The following is a 22,078-nucleotide window of genomic DNA, read 5'->3' as shown; positions in this document are numbered from 1 at the left end:
CATTCTGATGGAAGTACTCCAACACCTGGAATCATTTTCTTGCTTCAACGCTACATGTATATTTTTTCTTGCTTTGATATTTTTAAAGTGAAGTTAGCACCTCTCCCTTTACTATTTCCTGTAAGTCTTCCACAGTGGGTAAATCTTCTCCCTCTTGTTGTGTGCTTTCATCACCTTTACCCCACGATCAAGGCTCAAGTATCCCCTTTCTTTGTGATGCTCTTTAACTAAGACAATTACTAGTTTGGAGAAAGAGATCCTCTTTCCCAAATGTTTAATTTGTGCAATTATTTTTCACCCAAGTTGTGTGTGTCACGCGCCATCCAAAGTACTTTCTCAGCTTGAGTTTTAAATGTTTTTTTTATTTCCGAGAACCTGCCTGTGGAACAATAAATAGAGCGACCCACTTTACTATTACTTCAAGCGCTAATGTGAGCGGGATAGCGACTTTGATTGTCTTTGGTCGTTCCTAATGAAGGATGCTCTAATAATTGTCTCTTTATGGAAACCCAACAAATAAGCTTTCATTGCAGCCAACGGAAAGCAGTAATTTTGCCAATTACCGTCATTAGATTAAGAACTCCTTATGGGGGTGCATTAAAGCATAGAAGATTTACACTTCAAATTAAGTTCAGATGCAGCCGGCGTGGCACGTTCTGCATAATGATGATGCAGGCTTCAAAATGGCCGCCCGGTGGAGAGACTGCCCTTATCTCGCATCATGTCTGTTCTTTGACGCGTTGCCTTTTCGCATGGAAAAAAAATGACAGAATTGACTCATCCTGTTTGGTTCCGTAATTATGAATTTTTCATTATGTTTTATTGCCGTTTTTGGCATTTTTCTAATAGCCTGATCTTTCATGGGAATTAGCTGTTTAATAAAGCCAGAAGATAAGGTCAGTGGTACGTTTCGGTCAGTGCCAACTGTTTGTTGCCGTTTCTAAATGAAAATTGATATCTGTTTATCTTTGCGGAAAGGTCACTGGCTGATCTTTAGCACGCGCATTCGGAGGGTTAGGGCTGATATGCTAATCGGGCTATGATGCGCACCGCAGCCGTCTGCGCCCTTCACGAAAATTAAGATAATAGAGGCGGCGATCACAATTTCTGAAGCACTGCTGGCGGGAAATCGTTATCAGGAAACGTGATACACAGCTGTGGACTATTCTTCTCAATTGGAGGGGTTATGAGAGAGAGAGAGACCATATGAACATATTGTTTGCAAGAATAGACTACATTTACGACAAAGTAATAAAGTGAGGAGTTGTTCGGCTGCGGTCGTTTTTCAGAATCAGTACTTATTTTATTTTCATCAGACGTTTACCTAGAGTAAGAGAGAGACAGTAGTGGACAAAGGAGAAAGCAGTAGGAAGAGAATCGTAGGAAAATATAAAAGGGGAGACATGACGAAAAAGAACCCACGGGAGTGAGATCATGAGAGAATAAGTATGGGGTGGTAAAAGATAGAGGATTCAAGACTAGTAGCTCTGGCGACGTGCTGCTAAGAAAATCTTTGAGAACCTCCACTTTATGCATGTATGCAAATTAAGCACTATACGCATGCACGATGCAGTTACCCTTTCAAATAGAGATGGCTCACTGGCCCTGGTTCACTATTCGAATGAGAGGTTTGTCTTGATTCCTGTGTATGGCATAGTGCTGAAATTGATTGGCTCTCTGGCATATGCAAGCCACTCGGTAAAAATGAAGCTCAAACTTAAGTTTCTCATCCTCACATCCAGAGATTGGAAGTAAAATGATGTAATATTTTATTTACAAAACCTAAGTATTGTCTGTCAGGACACATGACCCCTCAATTCTAGTCGTTAGGAATTTGAAAATATGACGTGAAGAAAAGCTGGCCCTCTTGCAACTAAATGGTTTTCCTCAGAACGTCTTTTGGCATATTCATTAACAACCATTGGCAAAGCCAATCGGTCTTGCGTTGGCTGACAACCTTACAAGTTTGGTAATGCTTTTTTTGTTTAATGGTTTTTCTATAAATGTATTGTAATACAACTTTTTTGTTTCATGAAGCATTCTTGCTCATTTTGTTTCATCAAAAAGCACACATAGGGCCAGTAGTCTCTGATGCCTAAAGGGACTACTTTTTCTATATAAGTTCACTTTGTACAAGAGTCAAATGCCTTCAATCGCAGTAAATTTAGCCATTCGCTGAAGTGGATTGACTCATAACCCCATGCTGTATGTTGTAGTGGGTAGGAGAAAAATTTGAACACATCAGACCAGTGGCTGAGAAGGGCTAGTTGAAAGCCCCTCAAAATAGGTTATACATTTGTAATCTTACTACAATAAAAAGATCTTGGCTAATGCCAGGCCTAAAAATTGTAAACTGGCTTTTAATTGAGGTTTTCCATGCCAATTATTTCAAATTAAATGGCACTATTGTTTTTACTTCATTCCTTTCTGTGACTCATGTCTTGGAAAGTAAAACCAGTTTTTATAATTACTAGTTATACTGAATTGAATCACTGCAGTTCTGTATAGCATGTGTGAATGTATTGATCAAGATTGCGAGAAGAAATAGCCCATGAACCAAAACAACCGAAGAGTTGGCTCAATTTTGCCCATTACTCTTAGGTTCAGCATCCTTACATATCCAGCCTGTAGGATCTTTATGCTACCTTGTGGTGGGGCTGGAATAGTACATTCGGAGTTTAAAGTTGTGTTGAACCAGGATATGAATTGGGTCCCTTTCGCAACTGCCTGATCGCTTTATATCCACTGATTTGGCGCACCCTTTATTTCTTCATTCAAATCAGTAGAGGATGTGACCGTCTCTCCTCCTTGATGGCACCCGTTGTTGTAATTTTCAGTGAACTGTCTTTTTTTCTTGATCTTCTTTTCTCTTTTCTTGCAAACTGCATGGCTTTGAAAGGTTTGAATGTGTACAGACTGCTTTCTGTGGTGTCAGTTCTCAGCTATTGACAATCGCAAAGCCATGTCTGCTACCTGGAGTGTTGGTGTGCAGGGAGCTTCTTCCAGATACTTTTTCAAGAATCCACGCTCTCCCTCTGGAACAAACTCCATTAGTATGTTTCACCTTTGCGGGGAGCAATAGGTGTTGAATTTCGAATTGCTGGAGACCCACTGTTGGTTTGAGGTATTTGGCACTGCCCCCCCACTAAAAGCACAACTCCTACGAAGAACCATGAAATGCCCCACCTCTGCCCACTGTTCCCTCGGCTAAAATCATTTGAAAGGCAATCTTGTCCTACCTGTAGAGAGAGCACAAGAAAAATACAGATAAGTATTATGCACTGGATCCAACGATTAATTTGTAGAGTCTTGGGTAGTCCTATGTTTTATAACTCCATGCAGGAACAAGAATATATGGAGATAACCCGGATGGGGGAGACGCTAAAGTTGTTGATATTACTCAGAACCCCAAGGTGAAAAACATCCCCATCATTCACAGTTATGCATATACAATTTAAGGTTAAAGATGGCTTCCAAAACCATCCAGTATTTTGAACAGGATTTTCCAATTGCTTTATTTTAAACAAAGAAATAAATATGAAATGCACAAAGCAGGCTCTGGCTTTAAGATTGAGCATTGTTATGTCCCAACAGGAAAAACAAGCTTTGTTTCTTGCTACTGTGATGCAGTTGAGCAGATAAGTCCATTTTGAGGAGCCTGCTCATGGTACTGGGTAGCTATGAGACCCATATAGAACTGTATGAGTACACAGTGCCAGAGGTGATGTACTGATGCACGTTTTTGAGACTGGAGTTACAAAATACAGACCTTATCATGCATATATTCATCTAATTCTCCATGTGCATATCTAAGGGGCCATCTAGCGAAACAAAAAAAACTGTTCAAAATACACAGATGTATACCACTAACACAAATCAGCAATATGGATTTCAGAATTGTCCTTGATGTGTTTTGAGACTTATTGCAAGATCTTTCGGTAGATGCCCTTATGGAAATGACTTTGTATTCCATTTCTGTTGCTTATTGAATTATCGTTCAGCATTAGTGTTTTCAGAACACATTGCATCTTTAACTTATTACTACAGGACTCGCTGCCATTTGCATATTTGCATTTCCCTACTTTTCCTTGCATTCATATTTGAGTTAGGCATCACTGCCTTTAATGTCTCTAGTTCAAAGCTTTAAATCCTTACAGGTGCACGGTAGGTACAAATGTTATTGTTTGTAGAGTCATGAGAAGTATCAGGTTGAGGAGACCCCCTAGTCCTAAATACAAATCCATGTGGGACGTTAAGGCTATTTTAGACCTTTTTTCAAGTTGGCCTGATAACTCTTTACTTATTGGGAAATGTCTTTCTATTAAACTTGCAACTCTGTTGTGTTTAATTTCATGCCGTAGAGTTTCTGATATCAAATGTCTTGATATTTCTAGTCGATCTTCTAATATGTTTGGTGTTAAATTTGAAATTGTTAGAAGAACCAAAACAACGTCAGATTCTATTTTTTTTTTTTTTTTTAATCCGCGTTCTGACCTTTGTAAGAAACTGTGTTGTGGATTGTATAAAAGAATATGATAATAGAATGAAAGACTTTCGCCCTTATGATGCAAATCAACTGCCTGTTTCCTAAGTCAAACCATTCAAACCCATAAGCTCTACCTCCATAGCCAGATGGGTCAAATCCGCTATGAATCTAGCGGGCGTTGACTTATCTAAATTCCAAGCTCATTCTCTCAGAGGTGCTATGGCCAGTAAATCCTTCTGGCCTGGTGGTAAGCTGGATGATATTCTCAAAGCAGCGGACTGGTCTAATGCATCCACATTTGCTCGACATTATTGTAAACCAATTGAGCACATGTCTGATGTTGTCCTACACAGCTACCAACATGCATAATGTAGCCTCCGGTCTTGTAATGAAATTGCGATTCTCCTATTAACATGACTAGACATGGCTGGATCGGCCGGAAGAAAGGCCCCGTCTTCCAACCCTTCCAAAAAGGTTAGAATTAAAAACATGCCTCATGTTAAATTGTGCTTTGTCGAGGGCGGTAAAGGTAGATACGTATTTGCCAATAGATTTAATCATATCCTCACCAAAGAGGAGGCCCCAGAGATTTTGGGAGGGTTCCTTTTCGGCCATGTCACCCAGTTTAGGGTTAATTTTAGTAATAATAACTCTCCTTCTCTCAGTGTAAAGGCTTGCATTAGTGTTGCTAAGAAGTACCATGGCCCTCTGGCTCCAACCTCTGATGAGATCAGTGTCAAGAGGAGTGCCATTGATGTGGCTCTCTTCAGCCATATCTAAAATTCTGGCCAGGGGCCCCAGGACATCAAGAAGACTATCTTGATAGCCTTTAAGAGAACTCTCCATACCTTTCCTGGGGTCTCTTCCGAGTTTGAACAAAAGCTTAATCAAGTCGGGATTAAGGTTGGGAGTCTAACAGACTTTATCTTGTATAGTGGGTCTTGAACACACGGCCCTGAGGATACCACGAGTATCTCTCTCCAGGGCGTTTCTGAGCCATCTCCTAATACATTTCTCTACATGGTCTTGGGGTAACCATTCAGAGCTTCTGGGGAGAGAGATGTTAAGGGGTGAGAACATTTCCTGGCCCAAAGGGTTAAGGATAACATTCTTAGAGGATGACGGGATTTCTTCTTCAGTAGGTTGACTGTTAAATTAAAAGTTCTCATCATCTAAATCGAGGACAAATTAATCAGAAATATTAGGGGACCTATCCTCGTCCTCCGTATCATTGTCAGTATTGTTATGAGCACTTCGATAATTTGTGCCGCTATGGACACCCATATAAGTTGTGCCACTAGGGACACCTGAATAGTTTGTGCCGCTAAGGACACCCGATGTATTTGAGGTGCGAGGACCTCCCGTAAGGTTTGAGGTGCTAAGACCTCCCAAATTAATTGAGGTGCTAGGACCTCCCATAGTGCTCAGGGGATTAGCTCAGTGTGCTTAGATTTCTTAACTCTTTTCCCCTTATTAATAGATGTATCGGTATGGGTATTAGAGCTTTCAGTAGAGTCGTCCTGTTCAGAACTTTTAGCGGACGTAACCTCCTTAAGAGTGTACAACATACAGGACCTCATTTCTCTCTGGATAAACCTTTTAAAAGATTCATCATTAAAATTGGGGGAGCTGGCCATAGCATCATCGGAATCTAATTCTGCCATTTTAGGCTCAGAAAGGAGTGAGTAGAGAGAAGGATCAAGCTTATTTAGATCATGCAATGTGCCCCCTTTTTTAGGTCTCGCCTGGCGTGGGCTGCACACATGCGCAGTCTCGCTGGCGAGATTTAATGATTTGGGGTATTTTCTGTAAAGGGCATTAAGCCCTGCCCTTCTTTTTCATTGGCCGGCCTCACCGTTTATGCTAAACGGTGGCCAGCCATTGGAAAAGAGCACCGTGTGACGTTTTCCTTAGGCTTTTTGAGCCATCCCATTTGGACGGGCTCGTCTGCCTTTCTTGCGTCACAAACGCTTTCTTATCTTTATGGGGCCATGTGTTTCAAACACATGGCCCCATAAAGACAAGAAAGCTTTCATGACGGACAAAAGTGAAAGCGGACCACCGTGCTTATTTGACCTATATAAGCAGGAACTTTCAGATAGCTCAGGGGGTTCATCTGTAGCTGCATCATCCAGTGAGTAGTTACAAGACCAACTATATGGAATGCAAGAGATACTTTTAGATAGCTCAGGGGGTTCATCTGTAGCTGCATCATCCAGTGAGTAGTTACAAGACCAACTATATGGAATGCAAGAGATACTTTTAGATAGCTCAGGGGGTTCATCTGTAGCTGCATCATCCAGTGAGTAGTTACAAGACCAACTATATGGAATGCAAGAGATACTTTTAGATAGCTCAGGGGGTTCATCTGTAGCTGCATCATCCAGTGAGTAGTTACAAGACCAACTATATGGAATGCAAGAGATTCCGAAAAAATCCAAGGTCCGATGAAGGCACTAAAGCCACTTAAATGGTTTTCACCAACGGCTGACCAGGGACGATATTGAAATAGTGATGGGAAGTGAAAAGTTTTACAATGTGCAAATCCGAACAAGTTACATCCTCTAAGAGGGATCACAGGCTATTTATATAGCTCTTGCTAGCAGCAGTTGGGCATCTAGGCACACGACAATTATTTAAAACTTTACGGTCATACAGAATAGAAATGATTTCCATAGAACAGTAGCTATCTGTAGGACAACTATGCATGTGCCAGGCAAGATGAACTGCTTGTTTATTTTGAGAGGCAGAGAGTACCGGCACTTCTCAAGACAATTGTAATACTTCTAACTGATTATTACCGGCATGTCTCAGAAACAAGCAGGTACTCTGGCACAGAGTACCTGCACTTCTATTTTTCCATTTCAAGCACTGCTGGTATCTAGTGAAGTGCTACTGTTACCCTTCCCATCAGGCACTATGACCCTGCCATGATGACCCGGCTCCTCACTGGTGTGGGGTGATGACGAACAGCACTGTGGTGGTTCGGGAGTGCCCCGGGGCGTGTTGCTAGTGCAGGCCCGGTCTCCCAAGCTTGTTTGCAGAGTCACCGTGTGTGCAGCGCCGCCTCAGAGATATGCACAGTCAGCATTTACTCTCCGGCGCTCTCGGCTAACCCCGGCGGAGTCTGACCCGCCGACCCGAGTGCGGTGCAGTGCTTCGCGCCCTTCCTGGTGCACAAAGCCGGCGCCAGCGCCTCCATGGGGCCATAAAAACAGAACCGTCAGGGCTTGTGAACCGCTCTTTAGAGCAGACGAAAGGCCGGTGTAATAATATGGTGGGATGTGTCGGCCTCAGCCTGCGTAGCTGGGCCTGGTGAAAGGAGTGTCTGTCTGTGTTCTGGGGAGGAGATCCCCCCCCCCCCCCCACACACGCACTCCCCCGGGGGAGCTCTCTGCTGGGTGATCTCTGCAGATAACACCGGGGAGGGGTTATTAGCGGGAAGTGCCCAGAGTAGACAGACCCCGACCTGAACGCTTTCAGTTATTGCCACACCACAGGGCCGCTACTCGTGACAGTGCCACGGCACCCTGTCCCGCTCTCCTCTGTGAAACGGTAACAATAATGTTACAGAGATCTGAATAGCGCTCTGCTGCCGCTTGAGTGGCCTTGCAGCGCTATTCGAGTTTGGGCACCTTTACTCCCTGATCTCCAGGATAGCACAACCGCCAGACTGTTTAATGTTTTATTGGGCGGGCTCAACAGCAGCGTTGTGGGTGTAATTAATTAGGCGGACTTTGAGCACTTGTTTCGTTTTGTAACTGTTTGAGGTGTTTGCAGGGCCTGAACAGGAAACAATATCACCCCTTCCCAGCAAGACAGAGGTGCCAGCAGCGGCCCCGGGATTTCAAAATTGGCTGGCATACCATACCTCTGCCCCCTTCCCGAAATGTCTGACAAAAGAAATAACCGCCCGGGAGGAGAGGGGGGGGGGGTCACCAATTCACGTACATGCCATCTGGGGAGCGTAATATGTGCGCTGTTAGGATTGAAGTATGTATCTTTGGTAATGCGGCATAATGCCTCCTCTAAATTTTAACGAGACATGTTGATGAAGGCACTACAGCCCTGCACACAGCTGCCGACTGCAGTATAAACTGCAATGCAGCGGGCAAAGGAAGGCACTATTGTGTCACAGATGCAGGCCTGTAAAGGTTTTTAAGCAAGACCTCTAGATTTGAACGCTCTTCTTAGGCCCTTATGTCGGTAAAGGTTCAGGGTGTGATTACTCAGCCTGAAATCCCTGGGGTCTGGCTCAGAGGCGCAAGTCGGCGTTGGCCTGTGTGTCTCATGTTGCACAGCTACGCAAGCAGCATGCTACTTACTTCTTTCACTAACTTAATCCCAGGGTATATATCATAATGATACTATTATGCACAATCTGGTGTGCAGAGGCGTAACAGCGATTTGTTACCTGGGCGTCTTATGCTGTACACGGTGTCATTTTTATGCCTATATAAACAAGCATTGGCATAGCCAATAGGTCTCGCTTTTGGGACCTTCTAAGTATTTAGTTATGCAGCACAATATTCTTAGTGCAACAACTGTTGCATGGCTAAACACTTAAAAGGTCCCAATGCTTGTTTTTTGTGTGCCAAGACAATAAAAATACATTATTTATCCCCCCCCCCCTTTTTTTTTTTAAATGCGAGGGGCAAAGCAAGCTTAAAACGAGTGACTGGCAGCAGCTGATTGTAGAGGAGAAACTGACAGAAGTGCTCAAGATCAGCTGCTGCCGGGAGGCATGGAAGAGAGGACCTTGGCAACGGGAGTACGTAGCGCTCCTGTTGCCAAGGTGCATTCCTCAAAGGTGGATCGCAACAGAAAAGGCGATCGATGGCCTCGGAGTACATAAGGAGGCCAGGGGAGACACCTAAATAAATGGCAGAGCGTCTCTCACATATTGGAGTAAAGTGAGAGGCAAAGGAAGCGCAACCTCCGTGCGCGCTGAGGCTGAAAAGGAAGCGTGAATTAAGGCAAGGAAACAACACATAAAAGCGCTCGAAAAACGCGCGCGCACCCGCCCATCAGAAGGGGGGTGAGGAGGAAGGAAGGGAAATGATGACCAAAAATTGGAAATCAAGGGATGAGATATAGGAAGGAGGGGGGGAAAGACCTTTCAATCGGTGTGAGGGTAAACAGCCAAAGGGCAAGATACCACAGGCAAATATAACAACAAGTTAAGATATGAAATAAGAGATATGGAAAAGAACTTATCTGCTTGAGAGCCGTTTTTAAAAGAGGCAGTCGGTTTTGTGCTCATGCCTTTTATACTGTTTGATTGTTCTATTCTAGAACTATTTTACTTTGTGATGTAGTGCGGCTGTATGTGACTGCATTAAAAGATGAATGCATAATGTATCCTCCGGTCTTTTAATTAAATCCTTACAGGTGCATTAGCTATGTATTGCACTGCAAGTGCACCATTGTTGCTGATTAAATGTCTTCATACTGTTTGCTGGTCCCTCTTGAAGTGGCAGAAATTATTTGGTGACTAAAAATAAGTGGATTTGTATTTCTGAATAGTAAATTGCTTTATTGTATTTTAAATAGTTTTTAACTAGCCATTGCAAGAAGTCTACAGAACATATCTTAATAGTTGGAATACTGTTGCCAACAGTTTTATATCATGTGAAAATATGCTGTTTGCTTCTGTAATCAACAAAAATGAATTACCTTCCATTACTAGCCATTAATGAATGTATACATGATATGCAAGATAAAAACAAACATGGTTTTTGTGAACCTGTTAAAACCATATTTTAGATTCTTAGTCACAGATAGCTAGGAAATATGGAAAACATTTGTATAATACAATATATCTGTATTTCACTTTTACAATGCTTGCTTCCGCATGAAGACTTGCTATTTGGGGTTCCAATATTCTTTAAGTAAAAATGGTTATTTAACGTCTGGGCATTTGTAAAAGCATGATGTTTTGATTCTGCATGCAGGCACAGAAGGCCTGGGATTTAGCATCACTTCGCGAGATGTGCCGGTTGGTGGCTCAGCTCCAATTTATGTGAAAAACATCCTACCGAGAGGGGCTGCTATTCAAGATGGCCGACTCAAGGCGGGAGACAGACTGCTTGAGGTAACTAAATGTGTTGCAAACGTGTCGCATTTTTATTTTAAGTCACCCTGTCGTACATCTTTATTAGATAGAATTGTCAGTTCAGGTACTATAGGGTAAAAATCTACAAGCTGGATAAATTTCACAATTGTTTAGATGAATTGATTCGTATATATATGTTCCTCGACTGAACCAATGTATTATAAATTGCAATGAAATTCACTGAAGCGTATTTTTGCGGCAATTAATTGGTTGTTTATTGTATTGCCCATCATTCAATATATACATAATGATAGTATTAAACTGCTTAGCAATCATAACTGTTACAGTACCTCTCCCGTAGGACCCTATTCACTCCCCATGTTTGAAACATGTCATCTCGTTTCTTTGGTGTTGGGTCATGTTGCATTTCTGTGATTTGAAGGAAAAAAAAAACATACCGGTACTCTAGGTTTGACTTCCTGATAAATTATCTTGAATCCTCTACATTTATTTATATTGAAAAGGTAGCTACTAAGGAGATAGCTTAGTGGGCTAAGTACACGCAGTTGAGATCTTAGTGGGCTAAGTACACGCAGTTGAGATTTTTGTGTATAGCCCAATATTCCTGACTGAGGATGACGGTCATGCGACATTCTCATTCGAAGGGAAGAGAGCGACACATCAAGGCTATTTTCTCCACAACAATCAGGGAATTAATTTCCAAAGGGAGGAAAGATGGAGCGCCAGGGCCAAATGGAATCCCACCGGCTTTCTATAAATACGATACGGATTATTGGTCAGAAACCCTGACCCCACTTTTCATCTCTGCCAGTCTGTCTGGCGGCCTCCCAGCCTCATGGAAGGGCTCAGTTATCTCACCAATATATAAAGCAGGCGACAGAGCTCTTCCCAAAAACTATCGCCTGATCGCTCTACTAGATATCGAGGCGAAATATTTCGCATGGCTATTATTGATTCAGCTGTGCGAATGGGCTACCAAGAACAACTTAATTCCGCCCAGCCAAACCGGATTTTGCAGAGATGCTGGAACAACAGCTAATCTTTTAGCTTTATCACTACTTATTGACAAAGCAAAACAAACCAAACAAAGTCTCCAACTTCTGTTTTGTGGATTTCAAAGCGGCCTTCGACAATGTCAATCGAGCAAATCTGTGGAGGAAACTAGCTCTATGGGGGATTCCTGCACCACTTTTAAATCTTCTGATTGAACTGCACTCTAACACATGGGTCCAAGTGAAGCTCGGGAATGGCACCCACCTTTCAAGGCGTATAACAACAACAAAAGGCTTCAAGCAGGGGTGCGTTTTAGCACCAACTCTCTTCAATCTATACACAGCCGATTTGCCACCAGCTCTAGATGCCTGCAATGCACACGCCCCTCGTCTGGGGGGTCGAACCCTGCCCAGCATATCCTACGCAGACGACGTGGTTCTGATTAGTCACACTAAGGTAGGTCTGCAACACCTTATCAATATACTGCACGGATATGCTGAGGACAACCTGCTTGAAGTCAACATCGAAAAAACTAAAACATTGACAATAACCGGGGAAAAAAAAGTCCTTCTTCTGGTTCTTTGGGACAAGGGCAATAGCGAACTGTTCTGAATATAAATATCTTGGCGTTCTTGTCGATAGGGGCAGCCATTTCTCAAATCACCTTGAGGTCACCAATAGGAAAGGTATGCTGATTGCAACAACACTCAGACAACTCAAAACCAAATTGTCCGGGCCAACTCTATTGCCACTACTGCGTGTTGCCCAAGCAAAAATCGATTCATCAATCACTTACGGTAGCGAAGCCTTAAGAGGTACAGACGCAAAACTGCTGGACACCACTATCTCAAAAGCTTATAGAGTCCTCCTAAATCTACCATCATACACCTCACAGGCTCAAATCCGGCTAGAATTTGGTTTAACCAAGCAATTACTCGCAAGGGGAGGATCATACATCAAATGCTGGTACAAAATAAAGAACTCGCTTGAAAACACCCTGAATCACCAGCTCTGGGAAAACCTGCGTGGCAGCTCCACTGCACTTGCAAAAAAATACTTAGAGGAGTCACTAGCAACGACAGGCCTAAAAGATCTATGGGAAATTTCTCTTCCGAACGCACAATTCAAAGTGTTGTAAATAAGAACATAAAGCGACTCTCCTTTATAGAGGATAAAGCTACCTTTGCTCACAGACGCCACGCATGGATGATACTAAGCACTTATAAATCGCCCTGGTTACAGGCTTATTTCGGACTGGGTTACTGCAGGAAATCAAAAGAAGCATTTTTAAAACATATGCTCGGAATCTTACCAGCCATACCCTACTTACAACCCTGGCTGAGAAAGAACTGCGGGCCTACATGTAGGCTGTGTGGCTCAGGGAAAGAAGACATGGAACATCTGATATGTTCCTGCAAAAAGTTAAGAGAGGAAAGAGCAGCTCTCCTGAAAACCAACTTCAACGAACTTAATATACGCACACGGAGACAAGCAGTCATTGCATGCTTTGACCCAAGACTTTTACATCTGAATAGACTGCTGGTAAAATTCCTGAAACTAGTCAAGTATAAACAATCCAAAACAGATGACGGTGCTTAGAGAAACAAGGAATCATGAATATCTTTTAAACTTTTATTTTATAACTATTTCTTCTTTTTAAGATTGTTCTTAAATTCAGAAATTGATGAAATGTGTACTTACTATGAACTTTTGTAATGGTTTCAATTAATCAGAAACAATAAAAATCTTACTTACTTACACAATATTTCCCAAGCTCTCTATTTTTTGAGTTGCGCATTCAGATCCACCCTCGTCTACCTTTTTTCATCGTTCTGCTCCATCAGACCACCCATACGCATTGCCTCCGTGTGAAGTAAATCATGTGCACATTACAAGTGCTCGAACATTCCTTTGTTTACTATAGTGAATTTTCCTTTATTTCAATGGTGTCACCTGATATGTGACCCCTTTTTCCTACTTCAAGGGAATTTAATTAGCATTTTCCTGATTGTACTAATGTTTTATTAGGTCACGCAGAGGTCTGTGCTTTCCCAAAGAAAATAGGACATACTTATATTTTCTTGACTGTCCTCTGGTTTTCTGGAAGTGCTTTCAACTCTCGGGCAGTGTTTCACATCTTCCCTTGTGTCACATCTTCCTTTGTGTTTTGGAACAGTTTGCTCGCTTGCAATCTTCTCATGTCATAGTGCAGCCTCTAATGCCCATCGCTCTTACGCGACATGAGATCTATGGTCTTTCTCTCGGTCTCCTTGGAACATCAATGTCCAGGCTATAACTCTCTCTCAGCATCGCAAGAGTGTGCAGAAAAAGCAGAAGCCTTTTAGGCGTCATGCGAGTTATTAATGGCGGACTGTAAATTCTGTATGATCACCCATTTAAGTAGTTCACATGCATTATCCACAGATAGAGATGGCTTTTTTATGGAAACATGCCAATGGAATTGTACATTCCATATTTATAGTCGATAATGATGATTAATCATACCTCGAATATTCAATCTTTAACGTGACTCTTTCTCAGGCTAATATCTTTTATTCTCCTTTTTCTTCCTCATAGCTCACCATCCAGCCTCTTGGATTCAGGGGATCCTATTTTGTAGCTGTATTTGAAACCTTTTTCCGGCAGATTTGTAGTTGAACAAGAGCGACTTGTTTTTTTTCATATGCTAGATGTAATAGTTTAACAGCTTCTGCAGTATGTGTCTTTGACTAAAGTGAACTATAACTAAGGCTTCCAGTTAACCGTTTTTACTGATTTTTACAGATAAATACAGACAGAAAACAATCTTTTTCCTGTCTGTATTTATTTTTAAAAGTGGAAAAATACTGAAAATTGTGCTTCTTGTAAGTGACTCTTGGTTGTCCTCGTGAATTCCAGACCAACTGCTAGGCAGATGGACACCATGGAGATTTAGAAACAGGATGAGATTCCCTTATATACAGCCATATGTTAACATATATTTTTATAGAATGCTAATATTTACTTCCCAGTGTAGTGTTTTGTTATATTTAGCTGCTTAATTTGCTAAAACGCAACAGGCATCACAGTATGTGTGCATGTTTTTCAGTTAAATAAATGTGGAAATATACCATTTTATAACCCCGTTTATTCTCAAAACAAAAAATAAATATGGATAAATACCAATAAAAAGGCCCAAAAATAAATGTGGATAAATACAAAAGGAAATGTAAAAAAAAAAAAATTAGTACCATAAAGCAGGGAGCTCTAAACATAACAAGTTAAATAATTAAAACTTTCACTTGTGAAAATCCATTAATTGGAGCATCGTGCCACGTCCTTTCTTGTCAACCCAAAATGGAATCCCTCTATCTCCTTGTCTGCATCCTCAGAGTCTAATTCTAAATTCCTCATGAGCAAAGGAGGCTTCAATTAAGCTGTACATTATGACCTCGGTTCTGTCAATCTCCAATTACTAACATTTGAGGTTTTTTACACTGCCATCCTAGCAGTGAGAAATTTAGTGGAAAATTTTCAAAAATCTTCTCAGTTGTACAGGGACGAGTGGCCCTCAACAGTCATATAGGGTACGAGTGTAACGCGTGACCCATCATCAGTTGGTTAGGTGCTCCTTGAATAGATTTCTTAGAATTTTTGCAGAACGTCAAATCTGATGTATATGTGGATGCTTTCCCGTAATCTGTGCTAGTAGATGCAAAAGGGTAATTTGTTGGGGTTTTCTTGTTCGTGCAAGGAGTCCAATTTCCAAACAAAGGCTGGAAAACCCTAATTATGTATAGTTATGGTTAAACATGTTGTAATGCTCCCCTATAGAAGTGACATTGCATTACCAGGAGAGCAGTCAGTCAGAAAGCAGTCTTGTACTAATCAAAGTTAGCGCAAGCAGTGCGGTAGCAAGGTCAGGTGGTACCCGGTGCAGAAAACTTCTTGTCACCCCTGCTTAACGTACAAATACAAATAAATAGCATGCATCGTAATGTTTACGTTACTTACCAAACTCATTATCATAGAGAAGAGGATGATCACAATGAATCAATGAACTAAAAAATGTAATAAAAATAAATTCAGCACGGCACTTATACACTTCAGTAATAATGCACAACTAACCCAACAGAATGACGTGCGGTGACTGACCGGCAGCGGATAGGATTGGTTGTGGGTTGAGTGATGATGAGTCACCGGTTGTTTACGTCTCGCTCGAGTACAAACTGCAGAGACAGACTTCGACAGAAAGAAACACCCCCTCCCCTTACTTATCCATACACTCTCCACTACACAGCATCGAGTTCAGCCACGTTTCATTGCGTTTGTTGACTGAACTAAAAGTTTCAATACTTATTATGTTGACTTGTTGAAGTTAATTAATTTTCAGACAAAGTTATTAAACTAGTTTTAAATAATATATACATATTTTTTAAAGTGTCGTGAGCCCCAAATCTTTCATTTTATTTTAAAAACACATATTTTTGCCATTTTGTCAACCCCCTCAGTGATGACACCCGGGGCGGTCCGCACCCACCGCACTCCCCTTTCCACGCCACTGAGTGCAAGCTAAAGTGTTGTTTATATATAGTTTTGTTGATAGTGGATTTATTCTGTTTACATCATTTGAATCTCTTCACATTCAGTGCTTCTACCTTGTTGGAGGTTTGCATGCCAATCAAAATGCAGCCTTATTCTTTTTTTTTTGGTTTCTCTACGTTTCGTTATGTATAATTGATATATGTACACTCTAGCAAGGTTAATGGTCAGAAGTTCTAAATATCTTGCAAGAGGTGATGGGGTGTGACCTTCACCGGTATTCCATTGGAAATGTAGGTCACCATTCTTCTGCTAGCACCTTATCCAAAGGGCTCTGACTCTGAGATCTGCATTGTCTCAGGGACACTGACTTAATAGCCTGAATTTGTCTACGAGATCCTTTTAATCTATGGGTCTCTCACACTGGAATCCACCTAGTTACAGTGGCTCAGTCCTTAAGTTCCTCTAATCTAATGGGCTGTGACTGAAACCCCTCCAGGACTGTTGGTCCTCTCTACCTCTCTGGCCTTTAATTCACTGACCACTCTACCCTTCGGGCTGTGAATGTGATACTGCACCGCCTGACACTAGCTCCATGTTTTAGGGTTCAGTGTTTCCTGTCATGGGCTTTCATTTCACAAACAAACAGTTATTTTAGAGATGTATTGACGGATTCCTTCAGCCAAACCAATTTGACTGATGCACATTATAATAGTGATTTGTAACCGAAAAACCAATACCTGGAAATGATGTACTGACAAGATGGAGCTTGGTTGCAATAGCAATGTCTGGCATGTTATAGACACTGGGCCAAGGTGATCCTTACTCATAGTCTCCTGCATCCAGAAGGGGAAAAGTATGAGAAGAAATAGGATGTGGAGGTAGATAAACCTGTAAGCCACTTCGATGGTCCTTGTGGTGGCGGGTTTTCGGGTAAAGAACGATGCTCCTGGGCTGGACTTCTTTTCTTTGCATATGCATGCATTTTGAACAAGCGTTTGCAATGCAATAGGTCTCGCATTTACGCGAGTTTGAGCCATTGGCATTGCAAATGACAATGCCTTTGAATTATGTTTTGGTTTTTAAAACACAAATAAAAAAAAGGCATTGCCATTTACAATGCCATAACTTAAACTCATGTGAATGCCAGACCTGTTGCATTGCAAATGCTTGTTTATTTGTGTTTTAAAAACCAAAACATAATTCAAAGGCATTGTCATTTGGAATGCCAATAGCTCAAACTTGCGTGAATGCGAGATCTATTGCATTGCAAATGCTTGTTATGTATTATTTATTTATGCATAATCACATAGCGCTGATATTACCTAAAGGTGCTTGAGCCCTATAGAAGAGGAATATTTTGTCGGGGGAGGGAAGGGTTTCTAGGTCTGTGGGACCTGGATTGTGCTAAGAGGTATAGCTGGACCGAAAGATTTGGTGAAAGGTGCAGAGTCTGAAGGAGGGGCAGGAAAGAGACCTGTAAGGGCAAGGGAAGAGCTCCAGGAATGGAGGGGAGAGCTGTACTGCAGTTTGAGGGGTGCAGGCAGAAAGGGGCTGCAAGCTGGGTGGCCGGAGGAGGAGGGGAGAGCTGTACTGCTGTTAGTGGAGGAGAGAGCTGTGCTGCAGTCCGAGGGGTGCAGTGAGGGGTGGGGGGGGGGGCAAGCAGGGGGCAGGTGTGGAGGGGAGGGCTGTGTTGCAGTGCGAGGGGTGCAGCCGGGACAAGGGGTGCAAGCAGGACGACGGGGTGAAGGGGGGAGCTGTACTGCAGTTCGAGGGGTGCAGCCAGGACAGGGGTGCCAGCAGGGGGGTGGGGGTGGAGGGGAGAGCTGTATTGCAGTGTGAGGGGTTCAGCCTGGACAGGGGGGGTCAGACATGGGGGCGGGGGGAGGGGAGAGCTGTACTGCAGTCCGAGGGATGCAACCAGGACAGGGGTGCAAGCACAGGGTGTGTTCAGGGCAGGAAGGCACTTTAGACGTCCTTACAGGCGGTGGCACCACAGACCATAAGGAGGAGACGGGGTGGGTTAGAGCCTTGTTTCAAGTACAACTCAGAAGACTCAGAGGCTGGGTGTGCCTCTTGAAACGCATACCGTGTTCTCCCTTCTGAGATTAGATGTAATGGTGTCGATAACCATTATTATTAGATCGATAACTCTGGCTCTTCATGCCAGGCTGTCATATCAGTAGTATACAAGTGTGTGCAGAGGACCCGATTGAGCTGCAGTTATCTACACACCAGGGCTCGGCCTGAAGGCCTCCCATCATACCTGCCCTGCAGCACTGGAGAAGTGCACTGTGGGTTTTGTTTTTCAGAAAGATTGAAATAATGAAAAGCCCAGCGCGTGCGCACAAATAAGGACCGATATATTCTTCAAACAGGAGTAGGGATTCGTCACAGCTTGAAGGCCAGCATATTGTTTAATGTTTGGAAGTGTGTCTTCTTTATGGAACCACAGCAGCGAAAGAGATCTGTGTTTGGAAAGCGTCTGTGCTGCACTTCGACGGGGTCTTGCCCGTGCGCTCGATATTCATCGGTTCACTGCACAACTGCGAATGCAAAGATGAAGGCCTGTAGTAAGCAGTGGAATCATAGGACAGAACGCAGGCAAAGATATCAAGGGTCCTTGTCCCCTGCTTTCGTTGTAATAAAAACATTGTCTCGAATTGGGGTTAAATGAGCCTCTCGCGGCTGGGGATGCTGTGCCACTGCACCATCTGCACTTACGATAGCTACGCACCTGGTAGCAAGGTGCAGCAAACTGCCATTCTACATCACCTTTGCAGAGTCGTAGCATTGCAAACCTCCTCAATGTTATTTTTGTACGTTGCAATTTTGTGTGCATAAAGTGTGATTTTGACAACTGGGTGCGGATGCAAAATCCAATTTTTTCCTTATCTGGGGGTGATACGATGGTACAAAGTCTCTTTCGGTGGTGAAATAAGACAACGTAGGTGCCATCTTATGCATTACTAAGACAAATGCAAGTCAAGGTGATGTCCAATAATATTTTAAGATTCAACAAAAAAATGCCAGTACTGCACTTTGATTCAATAATTTCTTCTGATTGAGTAACAATCCTCAATTCATAAAGACCAATCTTTTAGTCTGGCTTCTTATAAACATTTCTTTTATTTTGATTATTAATCCTAGAATTTTTTTAAGTTTTTTAAATTTTTTGTAGGACTTTCTTTAAACAAAAATTTGAGTTCACAACAAAATAGAGACTTGAAAGGTATATACAATAACATACAATATATACAAAGACATAAAAAATGTCACTACTTTCATGCAATGTATATCAATTTACAAATTATTTGGTGAGCACATTAAACATTCAAAAAGACAACATTGAGTGCACTTAGAGACATAAACATCAAGACTGAACAATTTGACGGCACATTAACACATATAGCCTGTTCAAAGACAAGAGAAAACGCCCTGGATTTAATAAAGTTTTTTTGAGAGCAGGTGCGGATTCTAGTGATTAGTACAAAATTAATTTGTTCTTGTTTTCATATAATAGACCATCAGATAATTTAATTTTTAAATTATAATGCTGGAAAGATTGGTCTATTTGAGAAGACGGAGATAAAGGGAACAGGGGTCGACGCGTTTCGAATCCCTTGTGTAGCAGGGATTCTCATCAGGACCATGAGGATTCAATCTGTATTTACGATTCAGTGGTCGATCTCCCAATAAAGTTTTATCGTGTGGATTGAGATGCTGTGTGGCCGCGTGGTCAGTTCCTAATTGTTATTTTCTTCAAACAATTCGGTATTGGTTTTTCGAGTCTCCTCCATACGCGTCCATGTCCATCACTGAGGCGCCTCAGATTGAATCCTCATGGTCCTGATGAGAATCCCTGCTACACAAGGGATTCGAAACGCGTCGACCCCTGTTCCCTTTATCTCCGTCTTCTCAAATAGACCAATCTTTCCAGCATTATAATTTAAAAATTAAATTATCTGATGGTCTATTATATGAAAACAAGAACAAATTAATTTTGTACTAATCACTAGAATCCGCACCTGCTCTCAAAAAAACTTTATTAAATCCAGGGCGTTTTCTCTTGTCTTTGAACAGGCTATATGTGTTAATGTGCCGTCAAATTGTTCAGTCTTGATGTTTATGTCTCTAAGTGCACTCAATGTTGTCTTTTTGAATGTTTAATGTGCTCACCAAATAATTTGTAAATTGATATACATTGCATGAAAGTAGTGACATTTTTTATGTCTTTGTATATATTGTATGTTATTGTATATACCTTTCAAGTCTCTATTTTGTTGTGAACTCAAATTTTTGTTTAAAGAAAGTCCTACAAAAAATTTAAAAAACTTAAAAAAATTCTAGGATTAATAATCAAAATAAAAGAAATGTTTATAAGAAGCCAGACTAAAAGATTGGTCTTTATGAATTGAGGATTGTTACTCAATCAGAAGAAATTATTGAATCAAAGTGCAGTACTGGCATTTTTTTGTTGAATCTTGTATTGGCGCAGCCTTACTGCGTTGAAGCCAGAACCCTTATTGTTGTCACAATAATATTTTAAAGCATAAGGTGTGTATTCAATGCTGCGTCAGTGCAAGTGAAAAAGGGCAGTGCTGCTTCCAGCGGAAAGAAAAGGCAATTGTGCTCCTGCACTTCCTGTGACCTGTCCCTCCCCCGTGCTTCTGCTGGCGCTGCTCTAATCCCTGCTGTGCGCGAGGCTGCCTGGCAGATTGTGCAAGAGGCGCACAAGGCCCTCCACGTTAAGTAATCTTGCATATTTGGGGCTCGCAGGCATGGCGCAGGTTCTCTGCCCGCACTTCCTGCAGTAGCTCAACGCCTCAGTACTTCCATGGCTCTTCAGAAGTTCCGTCTACAGAAAGAACAAACACAAGCATGAATCTTTTTATTCATATTTTTTGTTTGCAATGCCAGTGAAATAACGTGAGCCAAAAGCTCTCCTTCGGCGGAGCGTGGATAATCACCAGGCCGCAGGAGCATTTGTCATTGGAAATTTGTGTATGCGTGAGCCCAGTGCGAGTCATGCGAACTGAAACACCTGGCGGGGCACCAGAAAAGTATTTTCCGTAACAAAGGAGTGACTTAATGAACCAACTGAACCCTTCGCCGCAGTAATAACTCGTAAACATACACGCCCCCTATAGAAAAGAAATTGCTTCACGACAGCCGTGAAGCTGACGACCCAGTTCGGATGGGCTGTCCAAAAGGGAGAAAGTGCAGTGACCAAAAAGCATCCTTTTCAATGGGAAGCCGCTGATGCAACCCAATGAAAAAGATCGGCGGGGCTTTAAGTCCCCTTCTGAAATCTCGTCTCTAACAATATGTCTTGACGAGCGAGCACCGCATGCGCGCTGCAAAGCTAGGCGAGACCTAAAAAGCAGACTTCTGTTTTCGAAGTCTCTGCAAATTGCAGATTGTTCAAAACTACCTCAATATGTCACTGCTGTGCATATTAAAAACCCTTGTCGAACTTCAATAAAACTTTAGTTTTCCAAGGACCCCGTGTCTCTTCAATGTGCGCCAACATTGTGACTGTTTTACTGCCAGGCTTTTAAATACCTGTGTAACATTGAGTGATTAATGGCAAATCAGGTTCATGAGCTCATTTGGCTTGAAAGTGTAAGAGGCCATGGACCAATCAAATCTTTCAGTGATTGGAGCTGCATGCTTCTGCTGCCACTAAGGCTGGTCTCCCTACAGTGTTAGCAGACTAGTGCATAAGATCCACTGTTCGCATTATTCTGCCCCCCCAAGAGATGCACCATGTTGTTCTGTGACAAGAAAGACATACGACAAATAGCCTCATTGATTGTTAACGATGTAGGAAAGCGGGTCTCAAGAACCTTACATCAAGTTGAATTTTCGGGTTCAAGTCTTAATTTTTCCCATTGCATTTCTGAGTATTCCATGGGTAAATTAGGGGATGAAGAATCTATGTTCAGAGCTTAAAGCCTTCATCAGGAGTAAAGAAGTCGGAGTACTGAGAGGAATGTCGA

The 22,078-nt window shown here is 42.1% G+C and overlaps 1 protein-coding gene across 8 annotated transcripts in view; it reads left to right on the top strand.

The window, feature by feature from the left end:
- The window catches only part of PARD3 (par-3 family cell polarity regulator), a 1,320,414-nt gene that overhangs the window by 637,140 nt on the left and 661,196 nt on the right, over positions 1–22,078 (top strand). For all 8 annotated transcript variants that reach the window (XM_085631870.1, XM_085631866.1, XM_085631868.1 and 5 more), the window contains exon 10: positions 10,441–10,580. In XM_085631870.1, coding sequence (XP_085487996.1) covers positions 10,441–10,580 — 140 coding nt within the window. The remainder of the gene's footprint in view (positions 1–10,440; positions 10,581–22,078) is intronic.

The sequence above is a fragment of the Triturus cristatus genome, chromosome 10, assembly GCF_964204655.1.
Source record: "Triturus cristatus chromosome 10, aTriCri1.1, whole genome shotgun sequence".
NCBI lineage: Eukaryota > Metazoa > Chordata > Amphibia > Caudata > Salamandridae > Triturus > Triturus cristatus.
Note: the sequence above shows the minus strand (reverse complement) of the source record. Positions and strands in the feature narration are given on the sequence as shown.